The sequence below is a fragment of the Triturus cristatus genome, chromosome 9 (genome assembly GCF_964204655.1).
Source record: "Triturus cristatus chromosome 9, aTriCri1.1, whole genome shotgun sequence".
Lineage (NCBI taxonomy): Eukaryota > Metazoa > Chordata > Amphibia > Caudata > Salamandridae > Triturus > Triturus cristatus.
In genome coordinates, this window is record NC_140592.1 from 112,413,534 (window position 1) to 112,435,107 (window position 21,574).

General features: G+C 47.5%; 1 protein-coding gene across 2 annotated transcripts in view; it reads right to left on the reverse strand.

Annotated features, from left to right (window-relative positions):
• The window catches only part of LOC146797499 (contactin-4-like), a 976,366-nt gene that overhangs the window by 157,509 nt on the left and 797,283 nt on the right, over positions 1–21,574 (reverse strand). For both annotated transcript variants that reach the window (XM_085624519.1, XM_085624518.1), the window contains exon 12: positions 12,313–12,440. In XM_085624519.1, coding sequence (XP_085480645.1) covers positions 12,313–12,440 — 128 coding nt within the window. The remainder of the gene's footprint in view (positions 1–12,312; positions 12,441–21,574) is intronic.

Here is a 21,574-nt window from a genome sequence, read left to right on the forward strand (position 1 = left end):
GTATCGCATGACTCTATAGGTGTTAAAGTGCCCTGTAGAGAGTATATTTGTATAGTCAGCTCATGCATGAGATGTGCAGAAAGGCAGCTCCTGGGGTGGACAGGAAAATGTATCTCATGACTGTGTAGATTGACAAGTGCCCTGTGGAGAATATATTCGAATAGTCAGTTCATGCATGAGTTGTACAAAAAGACAGCTTGTGGACTGGACAGAAAAGGGTATGTCATGACTGTATAGGTGACAAGTACCCTGTAGAGAATATATTCACACAGTCAGTTCATGCATGAGATGTGCAGAAGGGAAGCTCATGATCGTATAGGTGACAAGTACCCTGTAGAGAATACATTCACACAGTCAGTTCATGCAAGGAAGCTCATGGAATAGACAGGAAAAGGTATCCCGTGACTCTATAGGTGTTAAAGTGCCCTGTAGAGGATATATTCACACAGTCAGCTCATGCATGAGATGTTGGAAAAAGACAGCTTGTGGACTGGACAGAAAAAGGTATATCATGACTGTATAGGTGACAAGTACCCTATAGAGAATATATTCACACAGTCAGCTCATGTATGAGATGTGCAGAAAGGAAGCTCCTGGGGTGGACAGGAAAAGGTATCTCATGACTTTGCAGGTTGACAAGTGCCCTGTGGAGAATATATTCACACAGTCAGCTCGTGCATGAGAGGTGCATAAAGGCAGCTCAGGGACTGGATATGGAAAGGATGTTCATTTAAGAGAGAGACAGCAAGGCAGCTCGATTACTGAATAGGTATAAAGACAGATAATTGAGAGATTAAGCAACAGCAGCTCATTGAGAGAACAGTAAAAGGCGGAGAGGATGAGAAAATGAAGCTCTCTGAGTTGATTGGCCCGGAACCAGGAGGAAGATGGGAAGAATAACTAATGAGTGACTTAAATGTAGTTCACTGGAAGGGGAGGTTCAAAGATAGTTCATGGAGAGGATAAGCGCTCATGGAGTGGATGGGGGAACATAAACTCTTCTAATGTGTAGGAATAACTGTAGCTCTTAAAGACAAAAGTCTCCCAAGCATCTCTTGGAGAGATGAAGGCACACAGGTGGGTCCTGGAGAGGTTTGCACACACTGCTCATTTAGTACACAGGTATAAAGGCAGTTCGAGGAGGATAGAGGAAAAGGTAGCTCGTGAGTGAATAGACATAGATATAGCTTGTGGCGACGAAAGAAATAAATTAAGCTGGTGGGGCTCAGATAAATGAACGCAGCTCACAGAGAGCATCCGATAAAGGCATCGTGTGAAGGGATAGGAATACCTGCAGCTTAGGCAGAGGGTGGGCTTCAGACTCAGTGTCTGACACCTTCACCATTAGGCCACAAGTGACTCACTGGAAAGGGTAGGCTTAACGTTAAGTTAGACAGAGGATTTACATGACGGCAACTCACTGAGCAGACAGACATGCAGACAGCTCAATGTTATAGACATAAAAATATTGAAAATCTTAATGAAAGCTCTCAAATAAGGAAGACTAGATAAATAAGTTTGAAAGTTGTTGTTTAGAAATAATCTTTAGGTAGGGATCTTTGCAATGAATCGGCGCACAGATAGAAACGAATATCCTTGATTAAATTAATCAGATCTGCGAAACATCTGTCAGCTGAGAGTTGATAGTCTCATGGAAATTGTAGCATACATTTGGATAACATAAGATTGAAAAAGTGAGTCTTTGAATTCGTAACTTAAGAATTTGTTAATTGCTGCCACACACATGTCTCTTAGATCTTAGTAAAGAAAAAGGGTCATTCATTGCAGAGCATGTGCCAATGTACCTGGTCTGGGCTTTGTGCTATTTGGAAACTGGCAGAGCGTAAGAGTATCCAATAATCATATTACCAGAAATGTGTCTAACTGGGAAACATCCATTACAATGCAGTCATAACAATGCACTGCCTTTACAACGTGGCTGTCACAACGCAACTGCCTTTACATCGCATGCCATTACAACGCATGCCACTACAACGCATGCCACTACAACGCATGCCATCACACTGCATTATAGGGTAAGTAATGTGGATATTTTAAGTTTTAGGGTGGGTATGGGTTTTGGGGTACATGGGAATAATATGTTTACCCCTACACTATCCAACACTTTCCCTACTGTTGCACTCAATGGAGTGGGAATAGTCATTTTTACTCCTACACTATCCAACACTTACCCTACAGTTGCACTCACTGGAGTGGAAATAGTAAATGTTACCCATACACTATCCAACACTTACCCTACTGTTGCCCTAAAAGTATTATGCATTGTAATGGTATGCGTTGTAATGGTACGCGTTGTAATGGAGTGCGTTGTACATGTAGTTTCTAAAAATGCGCTGTGATTGCATGCGATGTAAAATCATGCGTTGTAATGGATGCTGCGATGGAAAAACCGCATTGTAAAAGCATGCGTTGTGTATGTTTGCGTTGTAACATCATACATTGATACAACTTTGTCACATGAAGGCTTTACAGGTAATACCCCACGGCCTCACAGTCATTTTTAACAATACTTTACAAAAGCTAAAGGCTTCTGACGAACACACTGGTAAAGATGTCGAATATACTGAGGTAGCTTTGTTATTTCCGGTTATTCCTTGTCTTTGCGGCTGATAGTTAGGATTGTGGTAATTAAGGACGGAAATCGAATTACCGCTGCAGGTCGTTATCATATATACTAGCAGGCTCCATAGGAACTCCCAATAAATCTAAAAATAGGTAATTACAGACCAGAAATCCTCCATCCGGTATTACTGACAGAGAAATTTTAGTAATTCCAGGCTGCAGTGTAACTGATGGATTGTGAGTTAACTCCCTAGACGGCGCCATGGAATGGTGAGTTACACGTAGAAATAGGTACTCCTGCACTGTAAACCAATAATCCTTGCTGTTTTCCGGTGCCAAAGTCTAACGGCTAGGGCGATCGACCTCGAATCTGGGGAATCGGGTTCGAGTCTCGGCAATGGCGCTGAACATCCTGTGATTCTGGGCAAATCACTTAATCTACCTGTACCTAACACAAATGAATCTGTCCTCATATAACGCAACTGGTGCTATGTAAAGCGCTCTGATACCCGATACCTACGGGTCAAGTTCTCGCTATATAAAACGTTTAAAAAAAATAAAGTCCTATTGGCCTGACCTCAAGTTTGTGTTCCTGGAAACTAATGTGCTATTTCTGCCCAAAACGGTATTAAGAGGCTCTCGTAATAGGGTGCAGGTGCTCTTTGCCTTGCCTGTATAGTGTAAGAATTTACATCGGATCTAAAATTGGATCCAGTGGAGTGTGGTCACCTCCTCTAAGACAGCAGTACTGAGCATCTGGTTTATTATATGAGCTGGAAAACAGCTGGCTGACTGGACCAGTTTAACTCCCACCTTGCTTACATCCATTGATGTCTCAGCTTCTCCTTCTGCTCTGTGGCTGTCTGCTTATGGGTTCCTTTAAGTCTTGCCTTGACTCATGTAAATTTTGTAAGTTCATCAAAACTTGGGTCTTATTTAGGGTTTGGTGGCCTGTCATTCGTTCCACCAGGTCAGCAGAGAGGCGTACTCCACTGTCCTCGCTGAGGTCACGTATGTGCCTTTAGCAGAGTTGCCACCTCAGTAGCTTCGCTGAAGGCACTGACGTTCTGCCATGTGGGTTCCATCTTCAATACACCCGCACAGTGAGGTTTTATATTTTTCAAAAACTAACCCTCAAAGTGGGAGTTTGTTTTTTGTAATTTTAAAAAACAATGGCCTTGATACACTGCGATTTTTCTCCCAGTGTATGGGGTCATTTATTTGTTTTCCTGTTTGGACCACCGCACTCTTCCTGGTAGTCAAACAGGAAAAAATGACATTAGGATGTACGCTTTAAATAGAGGGAGCATCAGAGGCACTTTGACTGATGGTCCAATGTCAGTCGGGCTGTCCGTCACAGGTTACTCTCAGCTGAGTTACCGTTTTGGGAAACATGCAGTTCCCCCAGCTCAAAACAAAGTGGAGGGTTTATGAGTTTGGTGGTCAGGGTTAGCGCCTTGAGACCCTCACGGGTGAGTAGTGCGCTTTACCAACCCCTGATTGACTGATTGATTGAGGGTACTCACCCACATTTGTCTATCAGTGAAAGAAATCCCACAAGCTGTTGCCCTACAAAACCAAAATACAAAGGGGCTTATTTACAAGCCTGTTGCGCTGCCGTTGCGTCACTTTTTCCCACTTTATAAGGGATGTACCGGCGGCGCAAGGGGCTTGTAAATAAGCTCGAAAATAGGATGGGCTCTACAACCTGCATCCTCCACGTGCCCGGCAGTTCAGAGGTTTTTGTGGGACCTGGGACACAAACTTCATGCAGGGCCCATTCTGATTTTGATGCAGTATTAGGACTTTACCCAAAACAGGAATAGGATGACCAGATTTTGAAAATCAAAAACCAGGACATTTTGCAAAAATAGAAGAATGACTACAATCTTACATCAATGAAAAGGCGCAGAAATGATAGCGCTTATCAGCAGAGAAACGCAGGCATCGAGGCACTAAAGGAATAAATGTAATGCAACTTTTAAACCCAGTACCATATCAAATAATTAAATTGCTTTCTGATAAGAACTGCTAACTTGTCCAGTGTTGGAACACATAAAAACATGCCTCCCTGTGGACAGTGGACTCTGTCTGAAAACTGGGACATGAGCTGAGAAGGGCTGAAATCTGCAGGGAGAGGTGGTGAAAACTGTGACTGCCTCAGCAAATCGGGGACGATGGGTCACCCTAAATAGGAACAAACCCAAAGACGTACAGAATTGGATGACACTATATATCACAACCTAGTGGTAGCTGTCGTTCCATACCTCATCATGAATACTTCCCACAGAACATGGCAACGAAAGGTGCGGGTCTTATGCCATGTAGCCCTCACTGCCCCACTATGTGAAGGTCCTATGACCAGGGTGAGACTGGCCTATGGTGCAATCGGGCAGTGCCAGTTTGTGGGCCTGTTTTATGGTCTGACAGGCTGTTTTTTACTGTCGATTTTCTGATATTACCACAAACATTGCCTGTAGCAACCACAAGTGCATGCAGTCCCCTATACTTTGAAAAACCCCAATATAACACATTTTCAAAACTTCCCCGATTTGCAAATACGGGCCACTTTATTATCTATCTGATTCACTTATCTGTGACATGTTTATTTTGGTGCTTATAGCTATGTTCTAGTCCAACACTCCCTACCCTGTCCATAACGCCTCCAAAACACGGATCTTAAGCCCTCTGAAAATAAGAGCGCAAGGGCCTCACGGGTGCACCCACTGAGACAGACTAGGGTGCGGTTCATGCGCAGCTAGGCACGTGCTTGGACCCACGGGTGCTTCTCCTGACCTCCTCAAACCTTGATACCTCTGCCCTCCCACAAAACCGATGGTCCGCGGGAATGAGATTCCCCTGCTCTCCTTCACTCACCGTCCACTTCAGCTATGGGCTCACATATTAAATGTATGTACACATACTTTATTCGAACAATAGTATGATCATTTACATCATAACAACGATCCATAAGCAGAAAAAGAGTTAAAATTACAATACAGTAATTCATAAAATAATTCATATAAAAAACTGGCTTTCACATCTTCCAGAATGATTATAAAATACATAAGTCCGTTCCCTGGGGCCAGGTTGAGATGTGTTAACAAATTAAATTCTCAGAGGCAATTTTAATCATTTTAGACCTCTTCCACCAGGCAAAGAGCAGATATCTCTAAATTGCAAATACGAGCCACCTTGTAGTGTCAGACCTAAAAATACGTAAGGCATCACTGAGTCGGGTAAAGCATAATAGGCGGCAGACTGAAGCTATCCAAGTTTTTCTAAGATCAACATAGAAGTGATAACAAAAAAGACAGTGCTCAAGAGTCTCAGAAACAGTGTGACATGTAGGACACAGTGGAGTCACAGACCATTTTCCCAGGTGCTTCTTCTAGCATTTAAGGGAAATGCTCTGTATCTGAATTGAATATACAAGGCTCTTGCCTGGGGGGGTTCGATGTAATCCAGAAATATTTCAAAGCCAAACCCTCCTTTACAATTTAAAAAGCTCGCAGTTAAAGTGTCATGTGCAGTACATTCTAGACTTTGTGAGTCCATATACTCCCAGTACCTTCTTTTGAGAAGGGGAACCATTGATTTTAGAATGGACGCTGGGTCCTTCCAAATACACCCCAGCTCTAATTTTAGAAACCACTCCTTGATCTTATTAAACCACTTAATGCGACCTGTTTGTTTGTGCAGAGCAATTAGCTCTTCCAGGGCTTCCTTTATCGGGACCTGTGTGTTACTAGTCCATATCCTAATCCAGAACAGGAGTGCCCTAAGGGTGGCAAAGTGGTCTATAGGTTTTAAACCAAGATTGAGTCTTAGTGGCAATAGGGGAGTATTCGCAGGCAGGTTCAGGATCGCTCTAATGAATTTGTTTTCAGCAAGGGCTAAGTCCTTCAGATTTTCCAGCCCCCAAAGCTCAGCCCCATAAAGGGCTGCTCATGAACCTTTAGCCCTGTGAAGTTCTAAAATAGGCGAAATCGGCCAGTACGGAGACACCCTGGCCCTCCAAACTTTTGCACAATCGGCATGCTGGAGGGTCAGAGTGCTCTTCTCAGTTTGTGATGTCCAGGCCAGCCTATCGCTAATACGCACTCCCAAGTAATCGAAAGACTTGACCTGCTCAAGGGATTGCGTGCCCAGCATAAGTTTACCCCTGTGCGATTTATAGGGATTGAAAGTCATGTATTTAGTCTTGGAGCAGTTAATTTCTAGCCCCCTCTCCTTGCATGCTTTGTCAAATGTATTCAGGAGGTTCTGGATCCCTTTAGGTGTTCTAGCAATAAGTAGTGTATCTTCTGCAAAAAGCAGGCATGGCACTACACTGCCTGCGAGTTTCGTGGGATCGCCACCGCAGTTATACAACTCTGCTATTAGGCCATTTATGTAGAGAGTGAATAGTGTTTGGGGCAAGGACACCACCTTGGCGGACACCTTTCCGAACCGATATATCATTTGTAAGACAACCATCAGAGATCCACCTGACCTTTGCGTATGTGTCATGATGTAGCCGGATCAGGATATTGAGTAAGTAAGATGGGAGTCCTAGTTCGCTCAGGGCTAGCCAGAGCTGAATACGGTCTATAGAGTCAAAGGCCGTTTTTAAGTCCACAAATACGACGTATAAGTGGCCTTCTCTGATAGTCACTTCCTTCCAGATTAACAAGAGAAATCTAAAAACTTGGCCAGTGGTACTTGTGGAGGCCCTGAATCCTGCCTGTAAATTTGACAAGACGCTACTTTCCTCGATCCAAATTTGGATCCTAGTTAAAATGATTTTACAGAAGATTTTTGGGGAGACATCTATAAGGCTGATGGGTCTGTAGTTTCCGGGAGACCCTTTATCGCCCTTTTTATGGATTGGAATAATATCGGCGCCCCTCCAGGTCGGCGGGATTTCGCCACCTAACATGATGGTGTTGAAAACTACTTGGAGCAGGGGTCCCCTTATTAAATGTATGTATTTTGGCACCGCAGCATTAAAAACAGGTCGCCGGGAGCGGAGGGAAGAAGCAGACGTAATCCTGCCACAAGTGTCTCTCTGTCCTGCTGCCCTGTCCTGTGCTATATTTTGAACTTATATTTCTCTCTCAGGGCCTTGAAGCCCCCCACTGTCACCCTCACACCATTCACACTTCCTTCACCCCCCATGTTTGGTGGCCCGCCGGACTGGGAACCACAACCGGCCCTGGCAAAGTGCTCGCCCGGCCCCGGGGCGGGGGAGGGGTGCCGCCGAGCACTCTGCCAGGGCCGGTTTCCGGCCGATTTTGTTACAGGGCCGATTTTGCAGCTATGCTGCAAAAACGGCACTGTAACAAAAACAGCCCCCAGGGGCCCAAAACCGGCCCCCACCCGTGCAGCGCACCGGGGGATTGCCCGGGGCCCACTACGGCCAGTCCGGCCCTGCGTACAGCTGGCGCCTCTGTTTGCCCTCTGTCCAGCTGCTGGGAGGACGCCTAACGCTGGCTGATGACGTTACGGAGCGCTGTCACCTCACCTGCTCAGGTACCATTTTTTTTTTTAGAATACAAAACTCCTCCCTCCGTCACTTTATGTTTCCTTTCCTCTGCTGCCTTCTCGTTTTTACTGCCCCGTCTGGGTTTTGAAGCGATCATCTAGGGGTATGTATAAAGTGCTATCCAAATATTTAACATAATTTATGGAAGTCAACAGGACATGCGATCCACTCCACGCGAATTTCATCATTGATGTCGTCATTCCTTTCCACTTGACGCCCCCCCATGCCCCCCTCCGCGGCGCTCCAGACAGGTCCAGTCCCTGCACACTTAGCGTGATGATGTCAGGTTTCTCCTGCTTCAATGTAGGTCCCCTGAAGCCGTGTGATCTTAAGCAGATTGATTTTCTGCAAAAAGTTTGTGATGTCAAGTTCAACCAACCATTACCCCCAGGTCCCTCCGTCCTCGACACCGTCATGGACAAGTGAGATCTTCTATCTCACTGACAGAAAAAAGAACGAAGGAATGCTGGACCTACCCTCCCCCTCCCACTGGGAGTACTTAAGGAGTACCGTCCCAGCATTCCTCCTGTTCTTTTTTCTGTCATCCTGACAGTGTGAGGACGCGGCAGGAGCGTGGGCGCTCCTGCCTTCTTTCTGGATGTAGCGTTGTGGCTGCTGGGTCTTACCTGGTGCCGGCGGTCCTTCGCTGTTTGCCTCTCCCTCCCTGCTGGGCTTGGGGGGAGTGGCGCGGGCCTCTTCATTTTCCGGACCTCGCGGCGGTGTAATACCGCGTTGGTTCTCTTCTGGCCCGATGGCCGCCTCTCCCGGCCTGCTGGGCTTGCTGGGGGGCGCGGCCGCGCTGCTCCTCTGATTGGTTGGCGCTGATTCCCCGGCCGGATGTGGTCATGCCTGACTTCCGGTTTTTGAGCGTGGGGACGGAAGTCAGGCGCCTCGTGATTGCCGGCTTTGGGGAAACTCGTTTAAAAACGAGCGTTTGGGGTGAGTACCGCATAGCGGTTATTTTCTCTGGTAAAATTGCTGTTGTTGGTGTGTTTTTGTGATGGGAAAGCATTCCAGGAAACGACATCGCCGGGAGAGGTCGTCCTCTTCCTCTAGTGCTTCCAGGTCTCCCTCTCCTGCCAGGTCCAGGCGCCGTGAGACTGGTGCTGATGCACATATTAAGCGCCTGATCAGGGAGACTTTGTCTGAGATGGGTGATGCTGGATCCCGTCGCAGGTGTCCTGCTCCTGTTTCTTCAGACTCTAGTGGCGATGAGTCTGCGGGTTTGGGAGAGGAGGAGTTAAAAGGCAAATATGTGGACAAGGAGACTATGTCCGCAATTGTGCAGCATGTTAAAGAGAACATGGGGTTCCCTGACGGAGACGCGCCTAGTACCTCTAGGGGCCCTTTGTTGCGACAATTTCAGAGTGCTGCCACTGTCGATGTACCTGTCCATCCCTTCATCCGAGATGTTTTGAAGCGCGAGTGGGCTGATCCAGATCGCATCCTGATTCCGCGATTCATGACTAAACTCTATCCTCTGCAGGATATGGCTACTGAACTGCCTGATTCAATTCCTATTGACTCGTTTGTGGCTAGTTTGGTGGGGCGTACTTCCCTTGCTGAGGATGCTGTACTGAAGGATCCGGTTGACAAGAAGGCGGATGTGGCGCTCCGTAAAGTGTATTCTGGTTCCCACCTGGCCTTACGAGCAGGCATCTACGGGACTTATGTGTCGCAGTCACTGTTGTCTGACCTGAAGTCCCTCTATCAGTCTATGGATAATGCCACGGACTGTTCTGGTTTGCTGGAGCAGATTGAGCGTCAGGTGGAACTGCTATCTGATGTCTCCTTTGACGTTGTGCGTGCTTCGGCTCTTTCCGGGGGAGCTTGTGTGGCTGCACGGCGCAGTCTTGTCCTTAAGGACTGGAAGACTGACTCTGCGCAGAAAGCATGCGCTTTAAGGTTGCCCTTTCAGGGTACTATGTTGTTTGGGGGGGAGTTGGAGGCGAAGTTACACAAATTGTTTAAGGAAAAGAAGCATTCCTCTTCCTTTAAGATCTCTACTACTGCTCCTGTCCCTTCAAAACCCAAATCTTTCTTTCGCCCTGCTTCTCGTAGACAGTTTGTGAGAGGCCAGGGTAGGTTTGCTTCTGGCCGTGGTCGGGACCGTAAGGCTAAATCCCCTCCTCCTGCCAAGCCACGTTCCTGACTCTTTGGCGGTGGTTCCCGGGTTGTTGGTTGGAGGGCGGCTGCGCTTCTTCCTGGCTGCCTGGGTTCAGTCTTGTTCCGACGTCTGGGTGTTGGACATCATTCGCCAGGGTTATGTTCTGGAGTTTACGACTCCGCCTCCGGACTCGGGTGTTCGGCCGACTCCTTGGCCTTCGAGTCGCGTAAAGCGGTCTCATCTCTCTCTCGGGCTTCTGGACCTTCTTCGAAAAGGTGCCATTCAGGATTTCCTGGTGGCTGTCACCTCTGCTCGACGTCTTGGGGAGTTGGGGGCCTTGATGGCGCGTGCTCCCTTTCTGTCTTTCACGGAGGGTGGGGTTGTCCTCCGCCTGGATTCTTCCTTTGTGCCGAAGGTTTCTTCGCAATTTCACAGGTGCCAGGAGTTGGTGTTGCCCTCCCTGGGCTCTGTCTTGGATTCTCCCGGTGGTCCCCGGTGGTCTTTGTTGGATGTGTGCAGGGCTCTGCGCATTTATCTTGACCGAACTGCGGGATTTCGCAAGTCGGACTCCCTTTTTGTCTCCTTTGGTGCGGCTTCTCTGGGGTGTAAGGCTTCTTCTGTGTCCATCGGCCGTTGGCTGAAGCAAGCCATTTCTTTGGCCTACTCTCTGTCTGGTTCTCCTCCTCCTTTGGGGGTTCAGGGTCGTTCTACAAGAGGGGTGGCTGCTTCTTGGGCGGAGGTTCGGGGTGTTCCTCTCTCTGAGATTTGCAGGGCTGCCACGTGGGCCTCTTCTAATACCTTCATCAGGCATTATCGTCTCCTCAATCTTTTGGGGGATGATGGAGGTTTTGCATTGGGGGTGTTGAGCTCTGTTCGCTCCTAAATGTTTTTTTCTGCTTTATTTCCAATAAATCTCTGGGTTTGTTTGCTATCCTGGTGGTTTGTTGTGTTTTCTGGTATGAATGCCGGTGTTTGCTTTGGTATTTCTCACTTGTCCATGACGGTGTCGAGGACGGAGGGACCTGGGGGTAATGTCCTATTACTTACCGGTAATCTTCATTACTCCGGGTCCCGTAGTCCTCGACACCGTCATGACTTCCCTCCCTCCCTCCCTGTCTGCCGGCCTTCATTGGTGCTTGGTATTTCAGGAGGAATGCTGGGACGGTACTCCTTAAGTACTCCCAGTGGGAGGGGGAGGGTAGGTCCAGCATTCCTTCGTTCTTTTTTCTGTCAGTGAGATAGAAGATCTCACTTGTCCATGACGGTGTCGAGGACTACGGGACCCGGAGTAATGAAGATTACCGGTAAGTAATAGGACATTGCTTTCCCTCGGGGACCCCACAGGCCTTCTACCGAAGTCCACATGGGTTCCCTGTACAGTGTGCGATGTCATACACCCATCGCTTTCCCTCTGGGCCCAGTACATCTTGTGATCTTATGCACATACAGGTGTCAGCTTCCCCCGCCCCAACTCACTGAGCCCCAAAGAAGCCATATGGCACAGGCGCGCAACACCCATTGGACTCAAAGGGCTTCAGCCCCCCCCCCCCTCGTGTGTGGCAGCCCAGATGAGACACCTTCCTGGGCAAAAAAGCAGCCGCACCCGAGCACTTCACAGGTCTTTAAAAGACCATTTGCATGTTAGTGAGGCCTTGCTGTTGTTTCACCCCATTCTAAGAGCCCCTGCAGCTCCACTCTGCTTATTGCTTAAAGTTCAGCCCCCCCCGAAATTTTTGCTCAGCCCCCCCCGAAATTTGGTTCTAGTTGCGCCTCTGATATGGCATAATGCACAGTTTTTTTTGTTTTTTTTGCATATTTATATAGCGCGAACTCGACCCGAAGGTATTGGAGCGCTTTACACGAGCACCGTATTTACATTACACATTCAGGCACGGGGAGATGAAGTGTTTTATCCTGACGCAGCCCCGAGGCTCGAACCTCGGTTTCCAGCACCAAAGTCGGCAGTCTAGCCGACAGACCACATCCTCTCCTCTCAGTAGGGTCCCTGCACAGAGTGGGTAACGCCAGATGGTGGCCTTGGTTTCCCTTTGTGTTGAAAGACACCTGAATCTCCCCTTGCCCCCAGGCTCCTTACCTTTCACCACTAAGGTGCCGGTGCTGGCGGCCGTGCCGAAGTGGTTGCTGGCCATGCAGGTGTAGGGCCCGGCGTCGGACTTGGTGACGTTGGCTATCCGCAGGCTCCCGTCTTCCAGCACAGTAATCCTGCGGGGACAAAGATGGAGGAAAGGACGTCAGTCTGGGGTCTGCAGCAGCCCGGGTTTGTGCGCGTGCATGAATTATTGGCTGTTTGCTAAACAGAGGCATGAGCCTCGCAGCTGCCCCTGCCTGGCGGGTTATGAACAGTGACAGTGCACGCCTCTTGCTACATGCACTTGGGGGAAACCTGAGGGCAGACTGTCACTGCAGCGGGAACTCACGGAGGGGGGGGGGGGGGGCTCACGCTTCTCTTGTACGACAGCACCCTATTAAAATAAAGTACATAAAGGCGACAGAGTAAGTTACATTATACAGTACGTAGTGCAAACGTCAACTCCAGGCGCTTGTTCGAACTTACATAGCGAGATAAACGGAAATATAATATACGGATTGAGACAAACGGATGTTATAATTTCCAAAACTCTACAAGATCTCTACAATCCTAACCAGCCGAGTGGATACTTAAGAGGACCGAGACGGTCGTTCTAAATCAGCGCGCATTCAATCGTAGGCCTCTCAATGGAGATCAAGACACAAGTGTGCCAACATAGAGGAAGCCAATATATATAGCTAAGGAGACCCTCGGTTTATATACTTGTGTGTACTGTTAAAGGATCTCGCAATGTAAGAGGAATGCGAAGAGGCGCGGTGCAATTTCAGATTTAAAATGTCAATTATAAAGAATTCTGTGGTATTTTCTATGCAAAATGATGTTTTTTTAAATAGCGCATTTTAAAAATGTCCCTTTGCCACATTAACAAACTAGGACGCTGAGAAGTGTTAGTTTAAGGGTATTTCAGATAGGAGCCTGAGGGAGTGGCGTTCGTGGGGGGTCCTCTGCTTGGTGAGAGTGCGTGTGCCCATCATCTGTGCTGTCTCTCTTCTTGTAACAGTTTACAGCTGCCCTGCCCACCGAGCTCAGGCACCACCAAGTTGTCGTGCCAGGATTCAGGCTCTTGGGCTCAGGTCACAGCAGACGCGAGTGGCGAGCGATTATATGATTTAGCCAATCTTGCAAGGAAAAAGCTATGGGACGTACAAAACTCGGTATCAAGACTGCTCTAAGGCCCGCCTCCCAAGCAGCCCCCCCTAGCCATATCAGAGAGAAGTAAACGGGTGTTATTCACTCCCTGCAGATTACAGCACTAGAGGGCAGTTCTTTATGATGGAGGAGACAGATGCATGCGGAACCGATGGTTAAAGGATGAAAACCGATGACTGCCAAACCCCAAATGGTGTAAAATGAAAAATAGGCCCCAAACTTGACCCCTCGAGTCCTTCCTCTCACAAAGTAATTGCCGCTCGCGTGATGTGAGCAATGGATATGAAACCTGCCCGGCTAGCAGTCAATCGATGTGACCAATAGGTGTAAGGCGCGGTGCCACTCTGCCCCTGCAGTTCAGAGGCGGGCCTCTGCTCTGCACAGTATTCTCTCCCTATGCACAGGGCTGTGCCCCACGGCATTATGCACCTGTGCTCTTAAGGCTTGAAGCAGGCCAAAGGTGATGGGAGGCTGCATGCAATACATCAAACCACTGGCAATAGGTGGGAGTAGCATTCCAATCCATTGCTTTTTTGCTCACCATGCCACCTCAGTTATGACCCAGCCATATGCAAATCAGTCTTGAGCTGTTCCTCATGGGAACAGTCCAGCCCGAACTGCCAAGCCAGGTCCTCCCTGAACCGGAACACAAGTTACCCAGGAACGTTTTGGCCTAATTATGGGCTCATCAGCCGGGTACAGTTTGGTTCCAGAGACATAGTGAGCATGGGACCCACGCCTGGGCATACGCGTGCAATTTAGGGCAGTACATGATACACACAAAAGGATTGTGCAGCAGCGTACTGCAAAATGATGACCCCCGCAGAATGTGATGAGGGGCCCCTGAGCTCCCATATCTCTCAGATAGGCTGAATGAGGCCCCCTCTAAAGGGCTTCGGTCACCCTAAAGGGATTAGGACGCACTTGCACTGCAGGGGCTACAGGGGCCTAAGTTGCGCCCTTGGCCTTGAGACCAGGTGCGGCAGACAGTGGTGTGAATGTGCTGCAGAGCAGTCTGACCTTGTCCCGCCGCACCTTGCATTTCTGTGTTGAAGAGCTGTGAGTCAGTGCGTGGAGACCTGTGGGTAACAGGTGCTATAGAAAAAAAGTTAATAGTAGTAGAATTGGTTATTGTGCCACAAAGCGGTATACAACTGAGCTGCGCAGTGGTACTTCATTGTACTTCAGACCTGTGTGTCCTTGTGTTACACAGCGGTGTCTCCATATGCTACGGAGTGGACTGTCACTACACCAGTGCATAATTTGTGTAAAAAAGAAATAAATAAAAAGAAGCAAACAAACAAGTGTACAAGCCCAGAGTTTTTCTGAGGAGCCCTCTGCCTTGGCTACCGAATGCCGGGGTTCCTAAAAACCAAGTTGGCCTAATCTTGACTCCTCTTCATGCCTCCTTCTTCCACCACATTATGCTGTCTTTTATCTCACAATTGCAGGGTCTTTTTAAGGCTTTCTATCTCCCTCTGTTGCGGCGTCCTGTATTTCTCCTATGTCTGCCCTCTCCCTAGCTTTGGGTCAAAATCCACTGACGAAACATAAGGGCTGGTCCTCAAAAATGAGTGTCATTCCATACTACCGGCACAAATTAAGCACTGGCTTCAGCCCCTGCGCTACATAGATGTAGGATGCACTTACGTTAATTATGTGACTTCGTTCACAAGGGGGCAACTTTTCCGGCCTTGCACTTTCCTTTGCTTGTATCCCTTCATCTCACAGCTTTGAGTGCCTGTGCGTGAGAGGGTTGCTCCTGTTGAGCCTGTGTTGCAGGGCTTGGCTCCTCTTGCCTTTCAGCGACTGCCATATTTTCCGGCGCTCTGATGCAGGCCATGGCTTTTGCTCCCTTGTCAGATAGAGGTGACGAGCCAACGAATGAATAAGGTGAGCTGAGCCACATTTGTGCCAAGTGCCCCTGCGTGAGCAAAGCCATGACAATATTTTCCATGTAATTCATGCATCAAGTAACATTTAAACACTTGATAAAGTCTCTTCAAAATTAAGATAAGTGTTTTTCGTTAACATTCGACAGCATTACAATTTAGTACTTCGGACTATAGCACTGCATTGAGTGGTATTTATTAAAGTGCTAGTTTTTAAACATTAAAATACAAACATTCCTGCCGCCCAACTCCAGGTCCTGCAGACAATTCCATTAGTGAACTAAGTTGCCAGTTCGTTTTCACTTGCACCCTATATAAGCCCTAGAGTCTTATTATATATGGAGCCACATTATAGTCCATTTAATCAAGATGATTTTGTACAGCCCACATCCTAAAATCAAATAGTTGAAAGTGCTCTCAGTGAAATAAAATATTTACCCAGGATCACACAGTTTGGTCAAGCATGGAAGCCGGGAGTGATCCAAATTGTTCTGGGTTCACATTGTTCAATTCAGCCACTAGATGGGCATCTGTTGATCTCTCATGCTTTAACTCAGAGGTTAATGATTTATCTTTAATCCTTGGCAAATGAGGTTACAGTTTAGGTGGCAGCCCAAGCCACATGAATACTCTGCTACTTTTGGGCTTGAGTGTCCAAGAGCATCTTGTATTAGTTAGAGTGTGCCATCTGGCAGAAGCCTGTCTTGAGCTTAAAATAGCTTGCCCACCTCTGATGTCACAGTCTCACAAATAGATGATTCAATGTATAACAGAGCTTCTTTGTGCCCCATGTATCTAGGTTACACTGTCCCAGTTCACAGAGGTATCTCTGCCACTTTGTCACTGAGCGTTGCTTCCGTGTGTCTCCAGATACAGAGGTGAGCACCCCGAGCCCAAGTGACTAGAGCACTTCAATTGGTCCTCAGTTTGGTCACTTTGTGACCTTTTGCTGTAGTGCTTCACAGAGCTCCCGAAAAATTCTAGGGTGAAGTCGGGTGTTGGGTTGAGTGATCCTATTGAAGTCAATGGAGGGGAATTATGGTTTCTAAGCTGTGGGAAGGTTATCAACAAGGTGACATTACTGAAGTCTACAAGAAGCATTTGGCATCTTAATAGGAGGAAATGACCCACGGGGGTAACACCCTCCAAGTGAAGATGAAAGGTACTACTTGTCCCCAGGGCTTTAAGTGGGATGAAAAAACTGGGAGGGGGGTCTCTCAATAGGGCGTGGCCGATGTAAGGGCATGGCTTAAAAACATGTAAACTAAAAATCTGGCATGGTTTGCCGCCCACAGGTATTTTTAGGTCTCGCCTACACTCGGCGCATGCGCTGCATAGGAGAAAAGACCTCTTGTAATCGATTCAGTTTTGGGCCAAAAAACGTGCACGCGTTGCATTGCTTTCAATGGCAACGCGTGCACGTTTGACGATTCCTTTGCGGGAGCGAGCTTTGAAACCATATGGATCCTGCTCGCTCCCGCAAGGGAAACAGGCGCAGGCCTCCTCCTCTCTCCCCTCCCCCTGCTGCCTCCCCCTCTTTCAGCGCGAGGCGCACGCGCTTGTTATACATACAGAGGTAAATTTTGTGTTTGTTTTTAGATGCAGATTTCACAGATGTTAGCAGCGTCCCCAACCTTGAATGCCTCCATGTCTACTCCTTCAGTAAATTTCATATGTGCTGGAGAAAATAAAAAATGAACGCTATCGAGAAGACAACCGTAGGGAGGCACGGATACTGAGGTGGGGTATCCAAGAAGCGATGCGACGAAGCAGGATACGGGGCCTGCGGTACACACAACGATAATCTGTCACTTATCAATTCATGGAATCAGGCAGAGTTTTCAAACGTTTTACTTACCCCCCGTCCAATCTGCCGACAGATCACCCAGCCTTCTACCGACTCTCCGGCCCTTCATAAGCTGAAGACAGCAAGGGCCAATTGAAAACCTGGTTTGTACTGACTGACAAGCAAGAGAACCATACTGACGAAGAGTTGGTGGTTTGACCGCCATCCACAGCCAACAATTGGTTAAACAAAGAATAGACGGCACAACGGAAAAGATTAGTCATTTACCCCAGAAGCGATTCACCGTTGGAGTTCATGAAAAGATTGTTAACACTTTCCTTATGCTTAGACTTATTATAAGACAACTTATGACGATGCAGGCGATATTGGAGACATACAAAGCTGTCAGCTCAATAGATATCACTTTTCTCAGACAGTTCTTCTTGGTCGTTTGGTTTTGACCCCAGTTGTCCCGTCATTAGGGGCCACACGCCTCGTTTAACACAGGCTTCGGTATTGATCACTATGTGTAAAGTTTAATTCTCAACCCAAACAGTAACAGCAGACCGTGGACAATGAGGCAGCATAGATGTATATCACTAGATAGAGTTTTTAAGGCGCTCCGAAGGAAGATGAGAGGTAAGGTACCTGTGCGATAACCCCTTTTGATTCGAGAGTTAGCATATCCTTTTTTGTTGAATACTTTGAGTTCATGTACTCCCCGCGTGTAGCACATCCAAAAAGCGCACCTGATGCCAATAATATTTTCCTCAACCTATTGACTTTCGAACGAGGTTAAACTCGAGCATTTGTGGTTGGTGGGCTTTTCCATATCAAGGGAGATAACGTGTTTTTTATGGCTGTAAAGGTGTTTGTAAAGCGGGTGATTTTATTAAAGTTAATCGGAAGCATGTTTGGATGGAGAAATAGATTCTAAGACACAGCCTATGTTCTCCCCAATTATCTTGTCTTTAAGTAGTCTGCTTCGGCTCTTAGTTCATCTCCCTGCACCACTCCTGGTTTTACACGCCCTCGCTTTACATGTACCATTTCTAGTTTTTCGATCACCAAGTGTTACCAGATTGTGCAGCCTGTTTGAAGCACAAATATGGCCAAAAGTAAGCCCTCCGTGGTTCACTGTCCCTGACGCTTCTGTGTGTGCCCGATCACGAGCCTTGCGTTTTATGTGCTCCTCTCCTTCCACACAGTATGTTATCCCTGGTACATCATTATTTCCGTGTGAACAAGCATTAATAGATGGCACGCAAGAACGGTTTCATTCAGAAGCACAATACCAGTCGGGTGGCACACTATAAGCACAGATTTTTAGCATGTGTTTTAGGCCACCCCTGTAATTACATCGGGCATGCCCCTACGAGAGACCCCCCCCCCCCCCCAGTTTTGTCATCCTACTTAAAGCCATGGGGACAGCTTATCGTCGCCATAGTGTTTTGCTTGTCTGTGAAAATGTTACCCAGGGAAAGCTACCCTAATCAGGAATTTAAAATGTGTCACTTGCGCCAGACATACAGCTCAAAACAGGCATCGTTTGGAAGTCGGCTGTGGTGGACAGAATTACACAAACATGTCAGTAAAGCGCGTGTAGTCTAGCGAGTGGAATTGGACTAATTGCTTCAGCAGCAGCATCGGACTGGGACAAAATCACAAAAATAGGCCCGGACCACAAAATAAAACTTGCTAACATTTGCTTATCAGATAGCTAAAAAGTGACCCACATTTGCAAATGAGGCCTGTTTGGAATTTGTAAAGATGCCCTGATGGGTCTTTTGCACGGATGGGGGATTCCATTCATCTGTTGTTGCTGCAGGCAGTGTTTGTGATAATATCAGAGATACCAACTGTAAAAATCGACCCAGCCAACCATAAAACAGTTCCACACACTATTAAACAAGCATTGGCATAGCCAATGGGTCTCGCCTTTGGGACCTTATTAGTGTCTAGCCATGCAACAGTTGATGTTGTTGCACCAAGGATATTGTGCTGGATAATTAAACACTTATATAGACCCAAAAGCGAGACCTATTGGCTATGCCAATGCTTGTTCTGCTTCTGTCATTGCATCCGGATATATAATACAAGTAATATTACACCCACAAGAAGCCAGGGCTATTGGCTTGGCCAATGGTTGTTAGTTGCAGATAATAGATAAGTAACGACTATGGCTTTTTTGTATATAATATTGAAAATGCTTCAGTTCTGCCGTGATGAGACTGCGAAGGAACTCAAACGAGTCTCAATGAAGTTACATCAAAGTCTTTGAGCAGTGGTACTGCTGCAGAGCTAAGATTTTCTTTTCCACCCTGAGGGCGTGGGCAGAAATGGAGAGCCCGATAGGGACCCGTCTCTGCACCTGCTTTTCAGAACTGCCGGTGCTCAGCAACGGCAAGACCCGGCCCATTTAAAGCCATGCTTGTTCCCCCGCCCTGAGGCTGCAGAGCTGTAATTTGTCTTTGTCCCCATTGCTGAATGGATTTGAACGCGAGTCCCGGTGATGCGTACCTTGCTGACTCCACGAGTTCTGAGAGTCACTAATAAGAACTGAACATGTATTTAATTATCCTGCTGAGGTGAGCGCCTCCGAACCTGCGGTGCTCAGCGCGCGCCCATCTCTGACGCCATCTTCGAGCGACGAGGTGATAATTTATCGCGAGGGCAAAAAGAAAGAAGAGCCGGGACTTCCATCAGCGCCTGGCACAGATAGGCCTTATTATCCCGGTGCGCACGCAGACTTATCGGCAGCGCCCATCGGCTGACGGCGGCGGCTGTCACCGCGAGATTTCTGATCTGCACAGAGGCGCAACAGCTGGAAATAGGAGATTAATGAAGTCTCTCCTTCACTAAACGGGGCATGGGCGCAAAGGCAGGTAACAAGTGACCTTGTCAGGCGTGTGCCATGTCAGGGACAGTCAGGGCTGCCACCTTTCCCAGAGAAAAGTACCTGTTTATATTTTAAGAGTCTGCAAAGGCTGGGTCGTTGCACTTAAATAGGACTTTAGAGAAAGTCGCCGGAAAACCATTTGTAACGTTACTTTTCTGTCTTTAACTATTAACTAGTCATCATAAACGCACCTTTAGAACAAATATGAAAGTGTTTTTTTTCTTGTATTTGCTGTTTGGAGTATGTAGATAAGCAGTGCTCGAAACGGAAAAACAGAAGTACAGGTACCTTATAGGAAAGTACCTAGGGGCATATTATCAAGAACGGTGTTAACATTATCGCCGCTTTAGCGGCAGAAAACTGCTGCTAAGCGGCGTTAATGGGCTTGATAATATGCGTTGTAGAATTCCAATAGAAGTCCATGTTCTGGTGTCAACATGGGCTTCTATTGGAATTCTATAACGCATATTATCAAGCCCATTATCGCCGCTTTAGCCTCAGTTTTCTGCCGCTAAAGCGGCGATAATTTTAACGCCTTGCGATAATGGGCTTGATAATATGCTCTATGGAATTCCAATTGAAGCCCATGTTAGACGCCCTTCACATTTAACATGGGCTTCAATTGGAATTTCATAGAGCATATTATCAAGCCCATTATCGCCGTTTTAGCGGCAGTTTTCTGCCGCTAAAGTGGCGATAATTTTATCGCCCGGCTTGATAATATGCCCCCTAGTTTCTTCTGAAAAGTGGCGACACTCACCAATTAATAGTATGGCACCTCTGCTGAGAAGTGTAGGTACTCTCCTGCTCAAAATAAAGAAGTGCAGGTACTCAGAGCCTGGCAGTACCAGCTCATCTAAAGTACTGCTGCTCAGGGCAGGTACTCAGAGCCTGGCAGTACCAGCTCATCTAAAGTACTGCTGCCCAGGGCAGGTACTCAGAGCCTGGCAGTACCAGCTCATCTAAAGTACTGCTGCTAAGGGGAGGTGCTCAGAGCCTGACAGTAACAGCCCATTTGGAGCACTGCTGCTAAGGGCAGGTACTCAGAGCCTGGCAGTACAAGCCCATTTAAAGCATTGCTGCTAAGGGCAGTTGCTCAGAGCCTGACAGTAACAGCCCATTTAAAGCACTGCTGCTCAGGGCAGGTACTCAGAGGCTGGCAGTACAAGCCCATTTAAAGCACTGCTGCTCAGGGAAGGTACTCAGAGCCTGGCAGTACAAGCCCATTTAAAGCACTGCTGCTCAGGGAAGGTACTCAGAGCCTGGCAGTACAAGCCCATTTAAAGCACTGCTGCTAAGGGCAGGTGCTCAGAGCCTGACAGTAACAGCCCATTTAGAGCACTGCTGCTAAGGGCAGGTACTCAGAGCCTGGCAGTACAAGCCCATTTAAAGCACTGCTGCTCAGGGCAGTTGCTCAGAGCCTGACAGTAACAGCCCATTTAGAGCACTGCTGCTAAGGGCAGGTACTCAGAGGCTGGCAGTACAAGCCCATTTAAAGCACTGCTGCTCAGGGCAGGTACT